The sequence below is a fragment of the Anser cygnoides genome, chromosome 30 (genome assembly GCF_040182565.1).
Source record: "Anser cygnoides isolate HZ-2024a breed goose chromosome 30, Taihu_goose_T2T_genome, whole genome shotgun sequence".
Taxonomy (NCBI): domain Eukaryota; kingdom Metazoa; phylum Chordata; class Aves; order Anseriformes; family Anatidae; genus Anser; species Anser cygnoides.
The window spans coordinates 3,317,488-3,342,271 of record NC_089902.1 but is presented as its reverse complement, the minus strand read 5'-3'; the positions used below and the strand labels follow the sequence as shown (position 1 = coordinate 3,342,271).

The 24,784-nt window shown below is 52.9% G+C and overlaps 2 protein-coding genes across 2 annotated transcripts; one reads left to right on the top strand and one right to left on the bottom strand.

Moving 5' to 3' along the window:
- Window positions 1-9,340: 9,340 nt before the first annotated feature.
- On the bottom strand, window positions 9,341-10,276 carry LOC136787716 (olfactory receptor 14C36-like). Its single transcript, XM_066985031.1, has one exon. It carries the CDS (start codon window positions 10,274-10,276, stop codon window positions 9,341-9,343), a length of 936 nt encoding a protein of 311 aa, XP_066841132.1.
- An 8,299-nt stretch (window positions 10,277-18,575) lies between these two features.
- LOC136787715 (olfactory receptor 14C36-like) lies at window positions 18,576-19,301 on the top strand. The gene has a single exon (XM_066985030.1). It carries the CDS (start codon window positions 18,576-18,578, stop codon window positions 19,299-19,301), a length of 726 nt encoding a protein of 241 aa, XP_066841131.1.
- Window positions 19,302-24,784: the final 5,483 nt, after the last annotated feature.

Below are 24,784 nucleotides of genomic sequence, written 5' to 3'. Positions count from 1 at the left end.
TCACTTCATTCACTGTGGGATTCTCCTCCGCTTTCCAGGCTAGTATTGCCAATGAGCTGGCATATGATGATGGTGCACTCTGTACAAACTTCCGCCACATGGGTAGTGTACACCGGACTGCATCTGGATCTGCGGATGTTTGTGCGTCGTCTAGGTCCTTATAAATTACTTCCCGTATGGCTAATTCCCTCAGGTACTGAATTCCCTTCTCCATGGTGGTCCATTTGCCTGGTAGACATACAAGTTCTTCCTTGAAGGGATACCTTTCCTGCACAGCTGACAGGAGACGCCTCCAGAGGCTGCGAGATCGTGCTCCATCTCCAATTGCTTTGTCAATGCATGCGTCCCTAGCAAGGGATCCCAGCCGCCTGGCTTCCTTGCCCTCTAATTCCACATAATTGGATCCCGTGTCCCAGCACCGGAGCAGCCAGGTGACAAGCTGCTCGCCTATACAGCGACCAAAATCTTTTCGCACATCTCGTAGCTCACGCTGGTATAGAGTCCGGGTAGTTACTGTTGATTTTTCGACATCCTCATCCTCATCTTCAGTCTCCTGCACTTTTGATGGCCCAGCCTCGTCTTCACTATGCCCAGACTTAGCAGAAGACTGTCTGCGTTCTAAACGACCTGAGCCTCTATACCATTTTTTCACCTTGTCTACAGGGGCAACTTGCACTGCTACAGCTCGTTTCTCTGACCCAGACACAGGGTCTGCCACAGGGGTTGGAATACCCTCTGCGGGGTCAACTTGCACTGCTACAGCTTGTTTCTCTGACCCAGACACAGGAGTGGGAGCAGCTGCAGGAGCTGGAGCTGCTGCAGGGGCTGGAGTGGCTGCGGGAGCTGGAGCTGGAGCGGCTGCAGGAGCTGGAGCTGGAGCTGGAGCAGCTGCAGGAGCTGGAGCGGCTGCAGGGGCTGGAGCTGGAGCTGGAGCGGCTGCAGGAGCTGGAACTGGAGCGGCTGCAGGAGCTGGAGCTGGAGCGGCTGCAGGAGCTGGAGCTGGAGTGGCTGCAGGAGCTGGAACTGGAGCGGCTGCAGGAGCTGGAGCTGTCACTAGGTTGCTAGTAGCATCAATTGCAGCTCGATAGGCACAAGCCAGACCCCAGCACGCTACAGTGATTTGTGTCACTTTGGAACTGCCAGAGTCATGACACCTTTTTTTCAAGCATTCTGCCAGCTTTTTAGGATTTTGCAGTTGTTCAGGGGTGAATGTCCAAAACACTGGAGGTGACCACTGCTCTAGAAACCTGCCCATATCCTCCCACACTCCCTGCCACTCGCAACTATCCCACCTCAAGACAGATCTCCGGATGAGATTCCTAGGTAGTTGTTTAACCCTCAACAAAACCTGAAGCGCATTCAGGAGACATAACAACAAGAGCAGGCTGGTCTGAGTATCCCAAGGATATTCAACATCTCGGAGAACCACCGTAACTAGCTCGGGGGATAAGAGGGTGGTGGTGAAGGAGAAAGGGAGAGTGAACAGGGAGGGAAACATGTCTTCCCCTGTCCCCTTCACAGATTGGCTCCCTAACGAAAACAGGCAATAGGTGTAGTTGCTAATAGTTTCCGAGATATGGTTTCCAAAGTATAGAGTCGACGTCAGTGCTGAGTACAAATACCAGGTTAGAGTCGTGACCAGATATTTCATCATTTCATAAGCCATTGTTACACCGCACAGTACCATAACAATCTTAAACCAGGGCCCGGAAAGGATAAACAGTGCAACAGGGAGCACATACAGAAAGTAACGCACCATAAAACTCAATTTGGAATACAGGTACAGCAGACTGGAGATTAAGGCAATCAACATCGTGACTAGCAACTATTAAGCAGGTCCAATACTTATACCAATTTTAGTTTAACACACTCTGGTCAAATCTGTCGATATCTCAACCCTTCAAGCCCCACGTTGGGCGCTAAAAGGACTGCTGTGGTTTAACCCGGCTGGCAGCTAAACACCACACAGCCGTTCGCTCACCCTCCCCCCTCCCTCTCTGGGATGGGGGAGAGAAACGGGAAAGTGAAGCCGGTGAGTTGAGATAAAGACAGTTTATTAAGACAGGAATATAATAATAACAATAATAATAATAATAGTGATAATGATAATAGTATTAATAATAATAATATGTAAGAAAACACTTGATGCACAATGCAATTGCTCACCACCCGCTGACCGATGCCCAGCCTATCCCCGAGCAGCCGGCCCCCCCACCCCGGCCAGCCACCCCTATATATTGTTTAGCATGACGTCAGATGGTATGGAATACCCCTTTGGCCAGTTGGGGTCAGCTGTCCTGGGTCTGTCCCCTCCCAGCTCCTGCTGCACCCCCAGCCTGCTCGCTGGCTGGACAGAGCGAGAAGCCGAAAAGTCCTTGGCCTGGTGTAAACACTGCTCTGCAACAATTAAAACATCAGCATGTTATCAGCGCTCTTCTCACCCTAATCCAAAACATAGCACCCTACCAGCTACTATGAGGGAAAATTAACTCTGTCCTAACTGGGACCAGGACAATGACACCTGGCCTCTGTTGTGGTACCTTGTTAATAAAAGTAAAGTTGCTCAGTGCTCAGGGCTCTTCTTCCCAAACTGGAGTGCCAAAGACGTTCAGGGAATGCCAGGCTCAAGGCCTCACTCTTGTGCTTGGGTGCCACCTGGACACAGGGGCAGGAGGGCACGGGGTGGGGGGGTGAGGGAGTCAGGGCTGGACTGAGTCCTCACTGGTGGATGCCCAGTGCCCCTGGAGGCCCTGACCGGTCAAGAAGCAGCTTCCTGGGATTGAAACGTGACAGGTCTGGCGGCATCAGGGAGGTATCGGGAGCCACCAGGATATCCTAAGGGTTCTCCTGGGATGCCGTGTGCCTTGTGTTGGGTGGGCAGCGAGTGGGTCTTCACAGTAAAGCCAAGCCAAAGGATGCACGGGCTGATGGGAGCTCTGCAATGCCAGGACACACAGCGAGGCCACAGCACAAAGGTCTCAGAGGCCTTCAGTGAACAAGCGGAAAGGACCTAGACTGGGTGACGAGGCAAGGTCCGGGGGGTGGGGAGAGGTGAGCAGGGGCTGGGCCGGGCTGGGCAGTGCCTGGCAGAGGGCAGCAGCAGCGTCAGGGAGCGGTGGCAGCATGCAGGGGAGGGCTCCCAGCAGGGCTTGGTGCTGCAGAGCCAGGGCTGGGGAAGGGAGCCCCGAGCTGCAGGGGCAGGGGACACGAGGCCGCTCGGGGCCCTTGCTGGCCTGGGCAGAGCAGGAAGGGGGCCCAGGGCATTCGTCCCCTCACCGCAGCCTGCCACGACCTGCAAGGCGCTCACGGAGTGTCCACAACCAGGCTGTGCGCCGTGGTGCGCAGGGAGAGGGCAAAGCCTCTCTGAAAAAGAGGCTGAAACTGAAAACAGTGCCTTCGCTGCCCCGTGGTGTGACAGGGCCAGGGTGGGACAGGTTACCTTTATTTGATGTAGTTCCTGTGTAATTTGCATTGGTGATGGCACAAAAAGACAGCTCCTTCAGCAGTGATGTACATCCTTCTTCATGTTAGGACACAACTCAACGTCCTTCACTCTGCTTTATCTCACGGATGAACTGGATTAGGTCTCCTTGATTATTCTGAGGCACAGTGCAGTGCTTTTTGCCTTCTGACACTCCAGCACAATATGTATGACTTTCCCTTACTCTGCGCATTGACCTGATGGGTCATTTCACACTTTTCACTTTAATATCCCTAATTGGAAGGGGATGATTCCCCAAAGTGGGGCAAGCTGATGGGTTCTGCCTCAGCCATTTGAAGCATGCTATATTTGTGTTTTTCTGCGTGAATTTGCTAGATATGACCCAGGAAGATAAATGGATGTTCATGTGTCTCGTAGGAATAAGGGAAAGTATCTCAGGTTCTCAAAGGCCATTTCAAATCTAGGTCAATCCCAGGAACCCACAGAAGAAGGGGTTTGTTTTTGAATGGGTTTCCTGTGCTGGGCTGGGCTGCAGTTACAGGGACAAAGACCACTGCTGGCAGTGGAGGTGCTCTGGGAACTCCACCTGGCTCCACCTGATTTTCCCAAAGGGCTCCGGTCTCCTGCAGGTCTTTCCTGACATCTGCCCGTCCAGAGAAGTGCCTCAAACACAACGGGGCCACAGGAGGTTTTCCCTGGTTATGCTTATGGTAAGACAGCAAAGCTCTGCCCCAATACCCAGTAATTTTTTTAGTACTTAACTAATAAAGCAACTACTCATCAGCTCAAATGATTCAATCCCTTCCATTATTCCATTAAATGTCTCACATGAATGATAATTTCGATCATGAAGAAATGAGCATTTCCATGATCTACATTCATCGCAGGAGAAGAAATACTGGTGTTCACCTGTACTTGCATTGTCATCGCTTTGTCTATCATGGTGTGTTCCCTCATCTTCCAGGCACAAAACATATCTTGATTACACAGACCCTGCTGAATGTCGCCTTTCCAGCTGCCTGTCTGGACCCATGCACTTCCCATGGTTCTTCTGGCTTGCCCTCCCCTTACTCTTGGATCATTCAGACCGCTCTCACCAACCCAGTTGCTGCTTTGAGTATCAGTGAGTTCCAGCTCGCCCATCTCTCAGCAGTCTGTCTAATGGTTTCCTTAGCAAGAAAATCATCATTTGTCATTGAATTAGTATGACGTGGATTAATATTAACACAATTATTTTGAATTTCCTTTTAATCGGTGTAAAATATATCATGTACCGTCATCCTTTTGGGAAGGTCAACGTGACTGGAGACAACAAAATGAGGAACTTGAATTTTTTTTTTTTTTTTGAAAATTGCAGCATGATTTCCTGTTGTTTGTATTTACATAGGAAAAAACCCTGCTCTTCCTACCTAAGCAAGGCTTCAAAGGAGTAACCCTAGACCAATATCTATAGGAAAATGATGCTCCAAACTGAAATGGTACAAAATTCAGCGTTTAAAATGAGGAAAGATTTCTATTAGATGCTCTTTGAAATCTTCTTCCTTAACTACACCATGAAAGCTCTCCAATTAGCTCTACAAGTCTTGAAGACTTGCAGAAAACTGTGGGAGAGATATGGCTTCTTAGGAGGTTCTGTGTTTTAATGAGTTCCATGGTGTATTTTGGTGCTGAGTCAATGAAACTTGGGTACTGAGAGGAGAATGATGCAACTGCTTGAGAAGGTAAAGTCAGAAGGAAAAGTTGAAGTGACTTGGAGTATTAATGGGCCCCATTGAGGGCTCTTACTAACAAAGTCTCCCCAGGGACTTGTTAGGGCAGATAATTGGAGGCCATGATTGCAGACAGGCAAAGCGCTGTGCTGAGAAAAGTCTTGGTTGGTTTTGGTGAAGCAGAAGGGCCAAGGCCTGACCCCAGCCACTGGGAGGGGAGATCCTGCACCCCCACGTCTGGCTCAGGGCTCTTCTTGGGGTCTGTATGATGTGGTGGGCAGTGTGATGCCACGGGAAGAACTTCATTATGACACCTCCCCACCCCTGCACAGGGTATCAAGGAAGCAGTGAGGCCCCATTGCAATGACTCTATCTCGTCTCCTCAGAAGCTCTAGCCAAAGGGAGAAAAACGTCAGGGCTGTTGGGGCCTTCCATTCCTGCCAGCACCCTCTGCCTTCTCCTCTGCAGGCTTTCCTATGCTGTCCCACACTTTGCCCTATTTCCTGGATGGCACTGTGAGGTGAGGCAGTCTGGCAGAAGCCCCTTGGAGTGTCATAACCCAGCTGGCCCTGGTCAGCCAAGACACTGCAGGGGATGCAGACTGGATATTGGGACACCCCAGCTTGCAAATATCCATCTCTGTCTGTGCTGCATCCTCCTGGTCTGCAGGCTGCTCGCCAGCAGGATGCAGCTCTCTCGTGGCATCCTTGTGTTATCCAGGTGCCCTAAGGAGGAGACACCTCCATGCTAAGGCCGTGTCCATGCTGCTGGATGGCTGTCTGTGGGCAGCTGGAGTGAGGCCTCTGCACCCCGGGTTAGGAGGGAGGAGCTTAGATCTTGCTCAAAACCCACAGACAAGGTGAGGATTCTGCCCAGCTGCACTTGGACTGGGGTTTCTCTGCTCTCAGCTGTCTCTAGTTTCTTCTCAGGCTGTTTCCTGTCTGCAGACACCCATCTCTGTCCACAACCTTGCTCTCATCCAGGACTTTCCATAATCTCACCCATGTCTCGTCAACCCTCATCAGCTGTTCCTTGTAACACAAAGCCATGGTCTGATTACAGACACTCTTTGGGTGACCTCTGTCACCACAGCACAGCACTTTGAGGGACATTTCTTCCACCTCGTGGCCAGTGCCAACCTTCCAAGGTGCACTTTGCGACAGTTTTTTCTCTCCTGCTCTTTCCTGCTTCCAAAGAAAGCTCCATCAGGGTGGAAACCACTCCTGAAGCAGGCATCCCAACCCATCAGGCTGCTTGCGGCCTGTCAGCCAAGCAGACAGAAGTCACCTCAGCAGCATCTTCCAAGGCCTGGGCCTGCTGCTGGCCTTGCAGCTTCTTGGCTAGACGCAGCCAAGCCTTGTGCCTCCTGCTGTCCAGTGCTGGACTCAAGCAGAAGGGACAGGACAAGCCCTGTGCGGGCCTTCTTTCTGTCTGGGTCCTCCTGGGGATGGAGGCAGAGGGGATCCCACAGGCAGCATGCCAAGCAGGGGCCTTCTGCTGGCCTAGCAGGGCCACTGGCAGATGTCAGCCCCAAAGTGCAGATCCCAGGGAGAAGCCAAGGGTGACCTGCCACCTCCAGACACAAGGGACCTCACAGTCCCTTTGCGTGACACGTTCCTGCTGCTGCCCTATCAGCTGCAGAGACAGAAGTGACCTCCCAGTCACTGCCCCAGTCCCATTCCTCCTGCTGGGGCAGGAGATCCTGAGGCAGAGCTGAGCTCAGCAGAGCATTCCCACCCATGTCCTCCTTGTGGCCCACAAGCTGATCAGATCCATGGCCCCTCACATCCATCTCTGAATGCCATGTGACTGCAGAGAAGTCTCACAGTTCCTGCCTTGCCCCAAGGGGCCAAGCACCTTAAGTTAAGGGTTAGGAGAGGGGCTGAAGGTGAGGAGGTTAATGCACAGGAACAGGGGCTTTATGTGTTAGATTTTCATGAATGGGATTAGGGGCTACCTCTCATATTTCTGGGTTAGAGATTAAAAAAGATTTAGTGGGAGGTTTTGGTGTTCTTCTTGGGGTGTCATGCCTGTGGTTAGGGTATGGACTAGCCTTGTGATTTAGGGTTTTGTTTAGTTCTTCCAAGAATCTAGGCTTAAATAGAGCATTTAAATCTAGTGTTAAGGGTAGGGATCAAGGTAAGCAAGAGAGTAAGGGTAAGGGAAAGAGGCTATGGGCTGAGTTTTGCCTTCAGTGCATACTTTGAGGTCAGGCATAAGAGTAGTGCATTCCTGTCAGGGTGTGGAGTAGCATTTAAATTTAGGAATTAAGTTTACTGGTTGAAGCCGGTGTAGGGCCTCGTGTGACTATTTTAAGTCGCAGTTACAACAGCATCAGCAAAAACCTGAACCTTCTTACCTCTACAAAATCCTTAATTTCTGCTGGCCAAGACCCTGTTCCCTCCTCCAAATCTCACATCTCTCCTGTCCTAGGTTTCTCCTGACCTTCCCATATCAGTCATCTTCTTAGGGCCATGTTGATGATGGCTTTCATGATCTCAGCGTATCCATCACACCTCTGCTGGCTACTCTATTTCTGAGAAAAGTGGCACTGAAGACGCAATGGAAAAGGACACAAAAGTCCATCAGAGCACTCTGCACAATGTGCCCAGCAGCTCTGCAGCTCCAGAAATGTGCTGTTCCTGCCTACAAGTTTTCTTTCCAGAATGGCTCCTATGGATCCAGGGTAACTTTTCCCAGGCCCTCACTTCCCCAGGCCACACCACTCTTCCCACAGGCCCCACGTGTCTCTCCAACCCTCCCCTCTTCCCCTGCAGTAGTGGCACCTCACCGCAGCAGGTTGGTGCATCTCCAGGCTCAGGGGTGTTTCCTGAGGGCCTGCCCCGTGTGGGGAGTGGCGGGGAGGAGGAGAACAAGGTCAGCTCCTGGGGCATGGCTGAGCACAGCCCAGCCATCCCGCACCGCGGGCAGGCCCCTTCTCCCAGGCTGAGGCACACACGCAAGGTGGACACTTCTCCATCAGCCCAGCTTCGCGCACGGCCCTTCAGCCCTGCCCCTGTCCTGGGACTCGCCTCCTCCTCCTCCACCCACAGACATACATTGCTTTCCATTTGGGGACCCAGGCAGGACTTTAAGGATCTGCTAAAGCCCTGAATTTCCATGTTTTTCATAGTCTTCACACAAGTCTTCCTCCTGCCATCCCCACTGCCTAGCCCTGCCTTCCGGGTGGAACTCAGTAACGTGGTGCTCAGCAATAAATAAAGGGGTCATCTTTCCAAGAGAGGGGGGCAATTTCTCGGGGGGCAGGCAATTTCTCGGGGGCAGGCTGCAGAGATGAAGAAGTATTGCGGCTTCTTCAGGGCTTTAAATAAGGTCTCCTCAATTACTCTGCAGTCTTATGGGCCTTCACCTGCTGGCTCTTCACAGCCTCCCCTGGTGTTGCAGAGCCCTCCTTAGCCCCTGGACACCTCAGATTCGCTTTTCCCCCTAAAAGACTCTTCCTTGGATGGTCACTCATTTTAAGAGGTCCTAATCACTACCCACGGAGCACATTGTCCCTGCAGATCCCCTGACATCTACTGCCAGCTCCAGATTCCTCTCCAGGCTGGAATCTGCCATCAGCCCCACTGCAGGGGGCACAGTCCCATGCAGATGAGTCCAAGACTGGGTTTGCCCTGAGCAGCCCCTCTTGTTACTATACTCCTAGCAGGGAGGCCGGCTGTGACCCAGGGCTGCACAGTGCCTGCTGCTGCCTGCAGCCACAGGGATGTCACTGCAGAGAGAACAGGACTGTCACCAAGGTACATGAGACCTCAAGACTAACACAGATACAAGAGCACAGGAGGAACACACTGGAAGGCAAAAGAGAGCAGCAGTGAAAAGGCCAAGTCCTGTGGCTGGCCACGGCCATGGCTCCAGGGAAGCAGCAGGGGCCCTGAGCTCTTCCTGCATGCTGGGGCTGCTCCCCAAGCTCCAGAGGAGACAGGAGGAGACAGCAGCTGAGACCAATATAGTTCTGATTTTTTTTTATTGTGTTTGTCTACATGGTAAGCCCGCTTCTTTAGGTAGATTTGATGATTGGGTCACTGTAAATCAAAAAAATATCACGTTGACAGGTTAAGGTTAAAATTATTTAAATCAAAACAACTTGGAGAAAATATTTATAAAGAAATATAATAACAAAAAATTCTCCTCACGGTGTCTGAAATAATCAGGGAAATCAAAACCATTATTGTTTCCGAAGAAGCAAGTATCCATAGAGTTTCCTTACTGCAACCCTGAGCTCCTGGTTCCTCATGCTGTAGATGAGGGGGTTCACTGATGAAGGAACAATTGAGTAGAGAACTGCCACAATAAGATCCATTGATGGAGAGGAGATGGAGGGGGGCTTCAGGTAGGCAAACATGCCAGTGCTTATAAACAGGGAGACCACGGCCAGGTGAGGGAGGCACGTGGAAAAGGCTTTGTGTCGGCCCTGCTCAGAGGGCATCCTCAGCACGGCCCTGAAGATCTGCACATAGGACACCACAATGAAAACAAAACAGCCAAAAGCTAAAGAAACACTACACACAAGTGCCCCAACTTCCTTTAGGTAGGCATCTGAGCAGGAAAGCTTGAGGATCTGGGGGATTTCACAGAAGAACTGGTCCACACCATTGCCTTGGCAGAGGGGCAGGGAAAATGTAGTGGCCGTGTGCAGGACAGCATTGAGAAAGCCACTGCCCCAGGCAGCTGCTGCCGTCTGGACACAAGCTCTGCTGCCCACGAGGCTCCCGTAGTGCAGGGGCTTGCAGATGGCAACGTAGCGGTCGTAGGACATGACAGTGAGAAGCGAATACTCTGCTCCAACCAAGAAAGCAACGAAAAAGAGTTGGGCAGCACATCCTAGATAGGAGATGGCCCTGGTGTCCCAGAGGGCATTGGCCATGGCTTTGGGCAGAGTGGTGGAGATGGATCCCAGTTCGAGGAGGGCGAGGTTGAGGAGGAAGAAGTACATGGGGATGTGGAGGCGGTGGTCGCAGGCTACGGCGGTGAGGATGAGGCCGTTGCCCAGGAGGGCAGCCAGCTGGATGCCCAGGAAGAGCCCAAAGTGCAGGAGCTGCAGCTCCCGCGTGTCTGCGAATGCCAGCAGGAGGAACTCGGTGATGGAGCTTCTGTTGGACATCTGCTGTTTAGAGGCATCGGGTTCTGCTCAAAGAATAGAAAGACATTCATAATGTAGAACTGACTTAGCAGAGGAAAACTCCTACCATTTCTCATTTAAACCTCCCCAAATGATTCTCCACATCCAGGCAGGCATATGGCAGGTCCCTTTCCTGAGTTTTACTTGGTCCTGCGAATGCCAGCAGCAGGAACTAGCTCACAGAGCTGATGTTGGACATTTGATGTCTTTAGACATGCTTTTCTGTTAAAGAGGAAAAGGCAGAAGAAAGTTCAAACAGATTTCTCTGATGAAAACCTATTCTGTCTCTTAGAGGATACCCCAGCCTGAGCCTTTCTTTTTGCAGGAGAACCTTTCTGCAGCTCTCCTGCTTGAGCTGCGGCTGGTGCTGGCTGAGAGTGGCACTGGGAGGAGGGGCTGCTGTGGGCTCCAGAGGAGTCCTTCCTGCTGTGCAGCAGGAGGGAAGCAGGAACATGGGGGAAACTCAACTCCATTCGACTTGTTGGTTGTTGCAAACAAATCATCTGAACGCAGAGCTGAGCTGTAGGGATTTTGTTTGCTTTATTTTATCCCAGTAGGCCCTGTAATGCTTAGGATAGGTATTGGATGGTTGAATGCCCTCACATTCCCTGTACAGTCCTGCTGATATTTTATGGGAGTGTCCATTAGTGAAGACTGAGAAGAGTGATTCTGCCCACCAGTCCTATTCTCAGCTGCCTTGTTTCACCTCTCTCTGAGCTGCACTGTCATCCCATTCAGGTGTTTCCCTGAGAAGAAACAGGAGAATTCTGCTGAGGAAGAAGGGCCACAGCAAGCCAGATGGAGCTTGGGAGCTTCTCTTCTTTCCATGGCTGCAGGAGCTCCGGAGCAGCTGGCAGAGAGCCCGGCCTGGCCAGGCAGTGCAGGGTGTTCTGGGCTGACCGGGGGCACCTGGCTTAGGGCACTCCGAGGGGCTTCGGCCAGACTTCCTCACCTCGCAGTGCCATCCAGCAGGACTCCCAAAGCCTACTGCATTGCCCACTGCCCGCCCACAAACAAGACCCAGCACGAGACCCTTCCAGGACGTGCAGCTGCATGGCCCTGCAGCCAGAGACGTACCTTGTCAAGGGCTGTGCAGATTTCTCCTGCAGGCAGCTCTCAGCATCCTCCCACTGCCAACTGCCTCCAAGCCCTCTCTCCTTCTCTCCTGTCCCCGTGCCAGCTGCGGCCAGAGCCCCCAGCCCTGCTGCGCTGTGCACAGGAGCTGCTCCTGGGCACAGCTGTCTCTCTGCACCACGGCCCTCTTGCCACGAGCTCTCTCTGTCCCAGGAGCCTGGCCCAGCTCAGCACCAGACGCCCAGCCCAAGGCATTGGAATCCCCCCTCGGGGGGCTTTGGGGAGGAGCCCACGAACCTCAGGCAGTGAGAGACAATTGAAGACATCTCTCAACAAGTCCAAGTCAGAGGCAAGTTTCCTGCAGTGTCCCCCTGAGGGCCAGCACTGACACAGCCTCCCTTGGAGCTCGTTAGAGCAGAGCATTGGAGGCAGGGAGGACAAGGAGACAAAGGCAATGTGAAGGTGACCCTGATGTGTAGGAAAACTGGATGTGTTTCACGAATGAAAAGGGCCAGGCCTTGACTCCCCATCCCTGGGAAGGGAGATCCTTTCCCTTCACACACTGCTCAGGGCTCTTCGTGGGGCAGGAGGAGATGGGGATGTGCATGGCCAAGTGCAGGAGAATGGTACGAGCCCTGCCTGGTTCATGGGTGGGGGCGAGGAGGCAATGAGGCCCTGGTGCTTTACCGATAAGCTGTCTCCTCCTAGGCCTCAGTGGCAGAGACAACAGCCAGAGCCATGGACACAAAGCCCTGGGTCCTGTTGGGACTCTCAGCCTTGTCACAGCCCTTGCTGCTCTCCACAACAGGCTAACCTAGGCACTCTCAAAGCTGCACATCTTTCCCTGATGGATGTAGACATTTGTCCCTCTGGTGTCTCACTGGATCTGAGCTGAGTCTGATAACTAAGATCTTCTTGGTGGCCATGCTCCTCATAAGGCAGCTCTGTAGGAAGCTGGCCTGGTTCCTGGGGAGCAGCACCACTGCTCGTATGGCATCCGTCGTGGTGCCCAGGCCCTCCTCCTCCTGGGCACTGCTCACTCAGCAGGGTCCCAGTCTGCCCTGATGTGTGGGGTTGCTCTTTCTCCATTGCACGACCTCACTCCTCCTGTGAGTGTCAAGAGGTTTCTGTAGGCAAATTCATGCAGTTTCTCAATTTGCCCCTAGACAGATGCTCCATTCTGTCAGCTGTTAATGTCTGTATGCAGATGACTCACCGTAATTGTGCTATATTTGACAAGACAGCAGCATCAGGTGCTGCAGCGAAGTTTGGATAATAACGGAGTTACCAGCTGAATGGAACTGCAGCACAGAGTCACAGAATGGTAGGGGATGGAAGGCTGCTAGGTCCCAGCTTTTCTCTGTTTCCTTGTCACACATGCTCTCTTTTTGCCTGGAGCGGTGTCCTAAATGTTGTGAGGCTGTGCAAGGCAAAGTTAGAAGGGCTAAAGCTCTAGTCTCGCTCAGTCTGGCTATTAGTTTCTAAGACAGTAAAAAAGTTTTTCTAATAAATAAAAAATTAAAAAGGAAGATTAAGAAGTGTCTTCGACCTTTATTGGATGTGGGAGGAAGCCTAGTGAGAAGTGATGAGGAAAAGGCTGAGTTACTTAATGACTTCTTTGCCTCAGTCTTTATCAGCTGGACCATTTGTTCCCCTGGTACTCAGCCCCCAGAGCTGGTAGATAAGGACACCAAGAGGGCAATGGGGGGACACTTTTCCCCACTTCTTCACTCTCCCTTTCTACTTCACCTCCTCCTTCTCCTCCAGGATAATTACGCTAGCTCTTCAAAGCTTTGAATATCCTTGGGATGGTCAAACCAGCATGTTCCCATTGTGATGTCTCCTGAATGTGTTTCAGGATTTGTTTAACATTAACCAACTTATTATTAATGCCCTCCAGAGATCTGCCCCAAGACAGGAGAGCTAAGAGTGGCAGGGATTGTGGGAGGATACGAGCAGGCACCTTGATCAGTGGGCACCTCCAGTGCTTTGGAACTTCACTCCTGAACAAGTGCAGAATTCTAGAAAAAATGGTGAAATGCTTGAAAAAGGGTTGTCATCAGCCTGGCAATTCCAAAGAGACACAAATCACTGCAATGTGCAACTTGGCCTGTGCTTACTGAGCTGCAGTCAGTGCCACTCCAACCCTTGTGACAGGCCCCACAGCCGCTGCAACTCCTCTTAATGGCCTTGCAGCCACAGCAACTCCTACAATGGGCCGTGCAACCACTCCAAACCCCTGCAACAGGCCATGCAGCCTGAAGAAGTCCTGTGATGGGCCCTGCAGCCCCAGCAACTCCTGCAACAGGCCCGGCAGCCACTCCAACGGCTGTGATGGGCTTCAGGGCTGGGCCAGAGAACCAACCTGTGCCACTATTGGTTGCTCCTATATGTGAGAGAAAACAATGTATGTGAAAGTCAGGGTTTTTAAAAAGGAAAGAATCTCCTACCCAGACAAGACTGGAGGAAGAAGACGTGGAATGTTACGGTAAAGTTGGGCCATCCTGGAAGCAGAAGGGCAAAGAGAAAGAGATCATAACAACATCAGTAACCACAGCATCTCTATTCCAGGGTGAGCTAGGAGATTTGTGGTAAGATTTCAGCCATCATCTAAGTGAGCACATTGCCACCTGGCTGCTGGGAGAAAGGGGCCAATAGCCTGGAATTAGAGGGCAGGGATGCAAAGCAGCTGGGATCCCCCTCTAGGGAAGGGGTGACTGACAAACAATTGGAAAATGGGCAGAAGGAACATACTCCTGTCAGGTGTGAAGGAAAGGTAACCCCTGAAGGAAGATCTTGTATGTCAACCAGGCAAGCGGACGACAGTGGAGTTCGGTATCTGGTGCCCGATGGAATTAGTCATGCTGGAGGTGATATATAAAAACCTAGCCAACGAACAACTATCCAAAGATCCTGATGAAGTAAAGTGTACATGACCCATGTGGTGGAAGTTTGTATAGAGTGCACCATCCTCATATGCCATCTCATTGGCAGAAATGACTTGGAAAGGCCAAGAGAAACCCAGAGTGGATGAATCAGCTAGCCAACTCTGGCAGTATGAAGAAAGTCTCTCTTCTTCCTCATGGGCCTGTATTTGAGCTGTGGATAAACTTTCTCAAGAGGTCCAGGAAGAACAAGAGAATGCATCTTTCTCCCTACCTGTAGAAACCAATATGTAAGCTGCCAGGAGTAAGTAAAAGAACGTTGCTCAAGAAAGAGAAATGAGTGGGTACACACCATGTGCCAACATGTGGTTCTGCCACGGAGAGGACATGAGAAAATGGGATGGAAAATCTACCTCCATCCTAGAGGCACGAGTCCATGAATTGCAAGGAAATGCAATCACAAAAAGGGGTCCTTCTGAGAAAATTGCTGTTCCAGTTTCTATCAGGCAGTCCGCCAGACAGAGTAGTCATAGAATCATAGAATGGTTTGTGTTGGAAGGGACCTCAAAGATCTTCAAGTTTCAAACCCCCTGTCATAGGCAGGGTCACCACCCACTAGATCCGGTTGCTCAGGGCCTCATCTAACCTGATGAATGAATACTATGTGCAGGACTAGAGGCACCTGGCCTCCAGCCACAGGGAGGGTAGGGACAATCGGGCTTATTGGACTTTGAGGATTCCATGGCCTGGCACATGAGACCCACAGAAGATATAAGGCTCTAGTGGACACCGGTGCACAGCATACCTGCTCCACTGTGGTACACCATAGGCTGTCGGCCTGCTTCATCATGGACCTCACCACAGGCCACAGGGAACTTCTGCTCCGGCTCCTGGAGCACCTCTCCCCCTCCTTCTTCACTGACCTTGGTGTCTGCAAGGCTGTTTCTCACTCCTCTCTCTCTCCCAGATGCTATTCCACAGCAGTTTTTCCCCTTTCTTAAATATGCTCTCACAGAGGCGCAAACAACATCACTTATTGGCTCAGGTCTGGCCAGTGTCGGGGCCCTTATCTGACATGGGGCAGCTTCTGGATTCTTCTCATAGAAGCCACCCCTATGGCTCCCCCGCTACCAAAACCTTGCCACGTAAACCCACTACAGGCCCAGAACAATGACAATCCTTTGAACAAATTCAATGGAAGATAGTTCCTGCTGTAGCTCTGGGGCCAGTCGGAGCAGGACAGGATGTAAAACTTGTGCTCTACACGGCACCTCAGGAGAATCGCCCTGCCTGGAGGCTCTGGCAGAAAGTACCAGGGGAGATGTGAGGTTGACCCCTAGGGTTGTGGAGTCAGGGACAGTGAGGATCCAAGGCTCACTATACTTTGCCTGAAAAGTGATGTTGGCAACATATGAAGGGGTTGGGGCTGCTTTGGAATTGGTTCATACTGAAGCACAGCTCCTCTTGGCACTCTGACGGCTGGCACTGGGTTGGAAGTTCCAAGGGAGGGTCCCTTCTACACATCATGCACCTTCTGCTCCACAGAGTGAGCGGGCTGCACTGATTACGCAGCAGGCTCCAATAGGAAACCCCAGTCTTGGAGTCTTGGAAGTGATCATGGACTGTCCAGAGGACAGGGACTTGGAAATGTCGCCAGAGGAGGAGGTGACTAATGTTGAAGAGGCCTTTCTGTCTGATAAACTCCCAGAAGATCCCAGAATATCATGCTCACTGATGGGTCTGCTCAAATAGTGGAAAAGCCATCCTTCTAAAATGTCTGTTGAGTTCAGTCAGTCCATGAATTTGGGCTCCATCTGTCATCACAGTCCTTCACAGCAACAGCGGCGGTGTGTGGTGTTGCATTGTTGTATGCTGAGGCCAGCTCTGGTTCCATCACTGCTGCGCTTCTCGGGTGCTGTCACCACTGCCCCTTACCTGGTTTTCCATCTCTGGGCCCTTCTGCTTGGTGAAACACATCCGGTTTTCCTACACATCACGGTTACATTCACTTTTCCTTTGTCTCCTTGTCCTCACTGCCTCCAGTGTTCTGCTGTAACGAGCTCCAAAAAAGGCTACGTCTGTGCTGGCCCAGGAGGAGGAGGGCCTGGGCACCACGAGGGATGCCATACGAGCAGTGGTGCCTGCTCACCAGGAACCAGGCCAGCTTCCTACAGAGCTGCCTTACGAGGAGCATGGCCACCAAGACAATCGGAGTTATCAGACTCAGCTCAGATCCGGTGAGATACCACACGGACAAGGGTCTACAATCAGCAGGAAAATAGGTACAGGTGTGGGAGTCCTTAGGACAGTCTGCTGTGGAGAGGATCAAGTCCTCTACCAAGGCTGCAAGTCCCAACAGGACCCAGGGCTTTGTGTCCATGGCTCTGGCCGTTGTCTCTGCCACTGAGGCCTACGAGGAGACAGCTTATCGGTAAAGCCCCAGGGCCTCATTGCCTCCTCGCCCCCACCCATGAACCAGGCAGGGCTCGTACCATTCTCTTGCACTTGGCCATGCACATCCCCATCTCCTCCTGCCCCACGAAGAGCCCTGAGCAGTGTGTGAAGGGAAAGGATCTCCATTCCCAGGGATGGGGGGTCAAGGCCTGGCCCTTGTGCTTGGTGAAACACATCCAGTTTGGAAAAGTGACATCAGGGTCACCTTCACATTGTCTTTCTGTAGTTGTCCTCAGTGCCTCCAATGCTCTGCTTTAACGAGCTCCAAGGGAGGCTGTGTCAGTGCTGGCCCTCAGGGGGACACTGCAGGAAACTTGCCTCTGACTTGGACTTCTTGAGAGATGTCTTCAATTGTCTCTCAGTGCCTGAGCTTCGTGGGCTCCTCCCCAAAACCCCCCAAGGGGGGATTCCAATGCCTTGGGCTGGGCGTGTGGTGCTGAGCTGGGCCGGGCTCCTGGGACAGAGAGAGCTCGTGGCAAGAGGGCCGTGGTGCAGAGAGACAGCTGTGCCCAGGAGCAGCTCCTGTGCACAGCGCAGCAGGGCTGGGGGCTCTGACCGCAGCTGGCACGGGGAGAGGAGAGAAGGAGAGAGGGCTTGGAGGCAGTTGGCAGTGGGAGGATGCTGAGAGCTGCCTGCAGGAGAAATCTGCACAGCCCTTGACAAGGTACGTCTCTGGCTGCAGGGCCATGCAGCTGCACGTCCTGGAAGGGTCTCCTGCTGGGTCTTGTTTGTGGGCGGGCAGTGGGCAATGCAGTAGGCTTTGGGAGTCCTGCTGGGTTGCACGGCGAGATGAGGAAGTCTGGCAGAAGCCCCTTGGAATGTCATAACCCAGCTGCTCCTGGTCAACCAAGAGTGGGATGGCCAAGCCTCCTCCAGGAATTGCAGGGGATGGAAACTGGATATTGGTACACCCCAGCTTGCAAATATCGATCTCTGTGGGGCATCTTCCTGGTCTTCGGGCTTCTCTCCAGCAGGATGCAGCTCTCTCGTGGCATCCTTCTGTTATCCAGGTGCCCCAAGGAGGAGGCACCTCTGTGCTAAGGCCATGTCCGTGCTGCTGGATGGCTGCCTGTGGGCAGCTGGAGTGAGGCCTCTGCAGCCCTGGCTAGGAGGGAAAAGCTGAGATCCTGCTCAGGCACCAAGAGACAAGGTGAGGATTCTGTCCAGCTGCACTTGGTCTGAGGCTCTGTTCTCAGCTGTCTGTAGTTTTTTCTCAGGGGAACACCGAGTAGATTTTTCCTCCTAAACATTACAGGCGTAGCTACCAGAAAATAAAGCAAATAAATGCCCCTTGTTCTACACTGTGGTTGGATACATTCTTTGAAGCAACACTGCAAAGCTCGTGGTCTGACCAGTGGACTGAACTTGAGTTTCCCCCATGTTCCTGCTTCCCTCCTGCTGCACTGCAGGAAGGACTGCTGTGGAGCCCACAGTAGCCCCTGCTCCCAGTGCCACTCTCAGAGAGCACCAGCCGCAGCTCAAGCAGGAGACCTGCAGAAAGGTTCTCCTGCAAAGAGAGAGTCTTGGGCTGGAGGTGCTCTAAGGCTTGCAATAGTTTTTCTTCAGAGAAGCCTCTTCAAACATTGTTCTGCCTTCTTTCTTCAACACAGAACTGTCTCTAAAGACAGCAAATGGCCAACAGCAGCTCTGTGAGCGAGTTCCTCCTGCTGGCATTCGCAGACACGCGGGAGCTGCAGCTCCTGCACTTTGGGCTCTTCCTGGGCATCTACCTGGCTGCCCTCCTGGGCAACGGCCTCATCCTCACCGCCGTAGCCTGCGACCACCGCCTCCACACCCCCATGTACTTCTTCCTCCTCAACCTCGCCCTCCTCGACCTGGGCTGCATCTCCACCACTCTCCCCAAAGCCATGGCCAATGCCCTCTGGGACAATAGGGTCATCTCCTATGAAGGATGTGCTGCCCAACTATTTTTCATTGCTTTCTTGCTTGGAGCAGAGTATTCCCTTCTCACTGTCATGTCCTATGACCGCTACGTGGCCATCTGCAAGCCCCTGCACTACGGGAGCCTCGTGGGCAGCAGAACTTGTGCCCAGATGGCAGCAGCTGCCTGGGGCAGTGGCTTTCTCCATGCTGTCCTGCACACGGCCACTACATTTTCCCTGCCCCTCTGCCAAGGCAATGCTGTGGACCAGTTCTTCTGTGAAATCCCCCAGATCCTCAAGCTCTCCTGCTCAGATGCCTACCTCAGGGAACTTGGGGCACTTGTGTGTAGTGTTTCTTTAGCTTTTGGCTGTTTTGTTTTCATTGTTTTCTCCTATATTCAGATCTTCATGGCTGTGCTGAGGATGCCCTCTGAGCAGGGCCAGCACAAAGCCTTTTCTATGTGCCTCCCTCACCTGGCCGTGGTCTCCCTGTTTATCAGCACTGCCATGTTTGCCTACCTGCAGCCCCCCTCCATCTCCTCTCCGTCCCTGGACCTGGTGGTGGCAGTTCTGTATTCAGTGGTGCCTCCAGCAGTGAACCCCCTCATCTACAGCATGAGGAACCAGGAGCTCAAACATGCGTTGTGGAAATTGATGACTAGATGTGTTTCGGAAGCAATAAATTTCCATTCTACCTCTGCAGATGACTAATAAAGTCAATGACTACAAGAACAACTAATATTATATATATAATTATTTTTCTGTGTGTTTGTGTATTTATGAGTGTTTTCATTACAGGACTTTCTTAGTTTTAATGCGGCTAAAGTTGCCCATTAAAATGATATGATTCATCTCATTTCTTCTACAGTATGTACCTTTCGAGTATAGCTCAGAGGTTCTGTATATGAGGAGCCAGGCCCTCTGTGAATTTAAATAAAAGAAAGGAGCCTGCACTGCCTTCCATGTCTGACATCCTTCCTGTGAGAGCTGCTCTGGCTCTGCAGGGGCAGTGCCATGTGCAGGGCTGCAGAGGAAAAGAGTCCCATCCCAGCAGCACGGCCAGGGAGCACCAGCGCTTGGGGCATGCCGAGCTGCTCTCTTGCCACTGCCCCCCTCTCGTGCTGAGCCCTGCTGGTGGGGTCAGGCCCGGCTGCTCCTGTAGCTTGGTGCCAGTGCTGCTGTGGGGCTGTGCTGGGACTGCAGGCAGGGACAGGCAGTGGGCACGGCAGTGGCACAGCCGGCCTGCACTGAAGCACTTCCCTCCTAAGGGGGGATCTCCTCCGAGGTGGACTCACCACAGCTCAAGGGCTCAATCTGCTGTGAGCAGGCAGAGGAGAGCTCTGCAGCCCCAGGGCACGCAGCAGCCCCAGCCAAGGAGTCTGGCGAGTGATTTGACTGCAAGGTCCCTCCTGCCCTAGCACCTCCCAGAACTGGCACGGCCCTGGCTCCTGTGTGTCAGAGAGGCTGGGAGCCCAGGAGCTGTGCCATGGGCTGGAAGGATCACAACCAGATCACTTCTACCTGGGCAGATTCTGGTCCAAAAAGGGGGTGTTTTGTAGGTGTGGTATTACGAGGGCAGTGGTGCCTTAGAAGCTCCAAGTCCAGTAGGAAGCTAATGGCTGTTAAGTGGCCTGTGAGGTGATTTTTTTGAGGCAGCTGACAGGTCATCCCTTGGCTCCTGGCTGGGATATGTGCCTTTAGGCTCACATCTGCTGGTCTCCATGATAGGCCACCAGATGCATCTGCTTTGCACAGTTTGTGAGATCTTCTCTTCCTAAGTACTGGGTAGGCCTCATAGGGGAAGAGATCTTGAATAGGTGTTGTCATGTCAAAGTTTTGAGCTTTTGCCTGAACTCATCCTTCAGGGCTGCTTTTGTGGTGGTGCAGAGCTGCTGGGCACATTGTGCAGGGTGCTCCTACAGCCTTTGTGTCCTTCTCCATGCTGGCTTGGGAGCTGCTTCTTTCTCAGAAGCAGAGTAGCCCACAGAGGTGAGACAGATACTCTGATTTCATGAAAGCCATCAGAAAGCTGCCCCTAAGAAGATGACTGATATGGGGAAGTCAGGAGAAGCCTGGCCAGGAGAGATGTGAGATCTGGGAGAGGGAAGAGGAGCCTGGCCAGCAGAAGCTAATGATTTTGGAGAGGTAAGAATGCTCAGGTAATGTCGATCCCACAATAACACAGACTTAAAGCAGTCATGTGAGGCCCTTGCCCTATTTTAACCTGTAACATTAATACCTAAATCTAAATGCCACTCCACACCCTGACAGGAATCCACTGCTCTAATTTTTGACCACAATATCCCTTGAGGCCAAAATAAGTCCATAACACCATTTCCATTACCTTTACTCTATTGCTCACTCTGATCCCTGCCCTTAACATTAGCATTAAAATTCACAGATTCACAGATTTTTCTAGGTTGGAAGAGACCTCAAGATCATCGAGTCCAACCTCCGACCTAACACTAAGTACTCCACTAAACCATATCCCTAAGCTCTACATCTAAACGTCTTTTAAAGACCTCCAGGGATGGTGACTCCACCACCTCCCTGGGCAGCCCGTTCCAATGCTTAATAACCCTTTCGGTAAAGAAGTACTTCCTAACATCCAACCTAAAACTCCCCTGTCGCAACTTTAGCCCATTCCCCCTCGTCCTGTCACCAGGCACGTAGGAGAACAGACCAACCCCCACCTCTCTACAGCCTCCTTTCAGGTAACTGTAGAGAGCGATGAGGTCGCCCCTGAGCCTCCTCTTCTCCAGGCTGAACAAGCCCAGCTCCCTCAGCCGCTCCTCGTAAGACTTGTTCTCCAGACCCCTCACCAGCTTGGTCGCCCTTCTCTGGACTCTCTCGAGCACGTCCATGTCCTTCCTGTAGCGAGGGGCCCAAAACTGAACACAGTACTCGAGGTGCGGCCTCACCAGAGCCGAGTACAGGGGCACAATCACTTCCCTCGACCTGCTGGCCACACTGCTTCTTATGCAGGCCAGGATGCCGTTGGCCTTCTTGGCCACCTGGGCACACTGCTGGCTCATATTCAGCCGACTATCCACCAATACTCCCAGGTCCCTCTTGGCCAGGCAGCTTTCCAGCCACTCATCTCCCAGCCTGTAGCTCTGCTTGGGGTTGTTGCAGCCCAGGTGCAGGACCCGGCACTTGGCCTTGTTGAACTTCATGCAGTTGACCTCAGCCCATCGCTCCAGCCTATGCAGATCCTCCTGCAGAGCCTTCCTGCCCTCGAGCAGATCGACACACGCACTTAGCTTGGTGTCATCTGCAAACTTACTGAGGGTGCACTGGACGCCTTCATCCAGATCATCAATAAAGATATTAAAGAGGACCGGCCCCAGTACCGAGCCCTGGGGGACTCCACTAGTGACCGGCCTCCAACCAGATTTGACTCCATTCACCACAACTCTCTGGGCCCGGCCATCCAGCCAGTTTCTAACCCAGCGAAGCGTACGCCAGTCCAAGCCCCGAGCAGCCAGTTTCTTGAGGAGAATGTTGTGGGGAACTGTGTCAAAAGCCTTACTGAGGTCAAGGTAGACCACGTCCACAGCCTTTCCCTCATCCACCAAGCGCGTCACTTGGTCATAGAAGGAGATCAGGTTCGTCAAGCAGGACCTGCCTTTCATAAACCCATGCTGACTGGGCCTGATCGCCTGCTTGCCCTGCAAGTGCCGCGTGATGACCCTCAAGATAATCTGCTCCATGAGCTTCCCCGGCACTGAGGTCAAACTGACAGGCCTATAGTTCCCCGGGTCTGCCCTGCGGCCCTTCTTATAGATAGGCGTCACATTGGCTAGCCGCCAGTCAACCGGGACCTCCCCCGATAGCCAGGACTGCCGATAAATGATGGAAAGCGGCTCGGCCAGCTCCTCCGCCAGTTCTCTCAGTACCCTCGGGTGCATCCCATCCGGCCCCATCGACTTGCGCACATCCAAGCTCCGTAGCAGGTCGCCAACCATTTCCTCATGGATAGCGAAGGCCACATCCAGCTCCCCATCCCCTTCCACCAGCTCAGGGCACTGGGTGTCCGGAGAACAACCGGTATTGCCGCTAAAGACTGAGGCAAAGGCGGCATTAAGCACCTCAGCCTTTTCCTCATCCTTAGTAACTAGGTTTCCCCTCGCATCCAGTAAAGGATGGAGATTCTCCCTAGTCCTCCGTTTCGCGTTGATGTATTTGTAAAAGGATTTTTTGTTGTCTTTAACGGCAGTAGCCAGGTTGAGCTCCAGATGAGCTTTGGCCTTTCTAATTTTCTCCCTGCACAGCCTCGCTACATCCTTGTAGTCCTCCTCAGTGGCCCGCCCTTTTTTCCAAAGATTATAAACCCTCTTTTTTCTGCTAAGCTCCAGCCGCAACTCTCTGTTGAGCCAGGCCGGTCTTCTTCCACGCCGGCTCATCTTTGGGCACGTGGGGACGGACCGCTCCTGTGCCATCACGATTTCCTTCTTGAGGAGTGCCCAGCCTTCCTGGACTCCTTTGCCCTTCAGAACCGCCTCCCAAGGGACTCGGCCAACCAGCGTCCTGAGCAGCTCAAAGTCAGCCCTCCGGAAGTCCAAGACAGCAGTTTTACTGGTCCCCTTCCTGGCCTCGCCAAGAATAGAGAACTCTACCATTTCGTGGTCACTCTGCCCCAGACAGCTTCCGACCACCACATCTCCCACCAGTCCTTCTCTGTTTGTGAAGAGAAGGTCTAGCGGGGCACCACCCCTGGTAGGTTCACTGACCAGCTGCGTCAGGAAGCTATCTCCCACGCTCTCCAGAAACCTCCTAGACTGCTTTCTCTGTGCCGTGTTGTGTTTCCAGGATATGTCCGGGAAGTTGAAGTCCCCCACGAGGACAAGCGCCGACGATTTTGCAACTTCTGTCAGTTGCCTATAAAACTCCTCATCCGTCTCCTCATCCTGGTTCGGCGGTCTATAACAGACCCCCACCAGGATGCTAGCCTTGCCGGCCTTCCTGCGGATCCTAACCCACAGGGATTCAACCTTATCATTCCCAGCCTGGAGTTCTACAACATCAAAAGATTCTCTAATGTAGAGAGCCACGCCACCACCCCTTCTGTGCTGCCTGTCCCTCCTGAAGAGCCGATAGCCAGGCATTGCAGCACTCCAGTCGTGGGAGCGGTCCCACCACGTCTCCGTGATGGCAACCAAGTCGTAGCCTGCCTGCTGCACAATGGCTTCCAGCTCCTCCTGTTTGTTACCCATGCTGCGTGCATTAGTGTAGATGCACTTCAGCTGGGCCATCGCCTTCTTCCCCGGCCTAGCCATTGTTTCCCCCGGCACAGCTCCAACAAGCCTTGTTTGAGCCCCGTCCCCCTTCTTACCTAGTTTAAAGCTCTCTCTATGAGCCCCGCCAGCTCCTGGCCTATGATCCGTTTTCCCCTTGGAGATAGAGACCCATCTGGGGCCATCAGGCCGGGTGCCGAGTAAAGCTCCCCATGGTGAAAAAACCCAAAATTTCTATGCTGGCACCAGCCTCTGAGCCACCTATTAACCACATGAGCTTTCCGCGTCCTCTCCGTGCCTCTCCCTTCCCCCGTAGGGATGGACGAAAACACCACCTGCACTCCCGCTCCCTCCACCAATCGTCCCAGCCCCCTATAGTCCTGTTTGATGGCCCTGAGGCTTCTCTTTTCAACATCATCGCTGCCAGCCTGGACTATCAAAAGCGGGTAATAGTCAGAGGGGCGAACCAGGTTTGGAAGCTTCCTGGTAACGTCTCTGACCCTGGCCCCAGGGAGGCAGCAGACTTCCCTATGTGTGGGGTCAGGCCGACAAATAGGGCCCTCCGTTCCCCTGAGGAGGGAGTCGCCCACAACAATCACCCTTCTTTCTTTCTTGGTGGAGGCAGTCCTGAGGCGTGGAGTCAACTTCCTCACCTCAGGCATCCTCCCGGGTAGGCTTCCTACCTCATCCTCACCCACCGGTCTCTCCAGCTCCAGGGCCTCAAACCTATTGTTCAAGGGCACCTGGGAAGGCGGCGCCGGAAGGGGAGGGCATCTCCTGCGAGGTCGAGCAGGGACCTGCCTCCATTCCTCCTCAACTCGCAGGTCCCCTCCCTCTGCCCGATGGCAACAGGGCAGGGGGTCCACCCCCCTTTGGGGCGTCTCACCCTGGTCCCTCTCCCTCTGGTCCTGCAGGGAGTTACTCCACCAGTCTATCTCCCGCTCGCACTCCCTGATA

Excerpts from the sequence above, each read along its gene's own strand:
- LOC136787716 (XM_066985031.1), bottom strand. The coding sequence starts at position 10,276 with ATGTCCAACAGAAGCTCCATCACCGAGTTCCTCCTGCTGGCATTCGCA.
- LOC136787715 (XM_066985030.1), top strand. The coding sequence starts at position 18,576 with ATGGCCAATGCCCTCTGGGACAATAGGGTCATCTCCTATGAAGGATGT.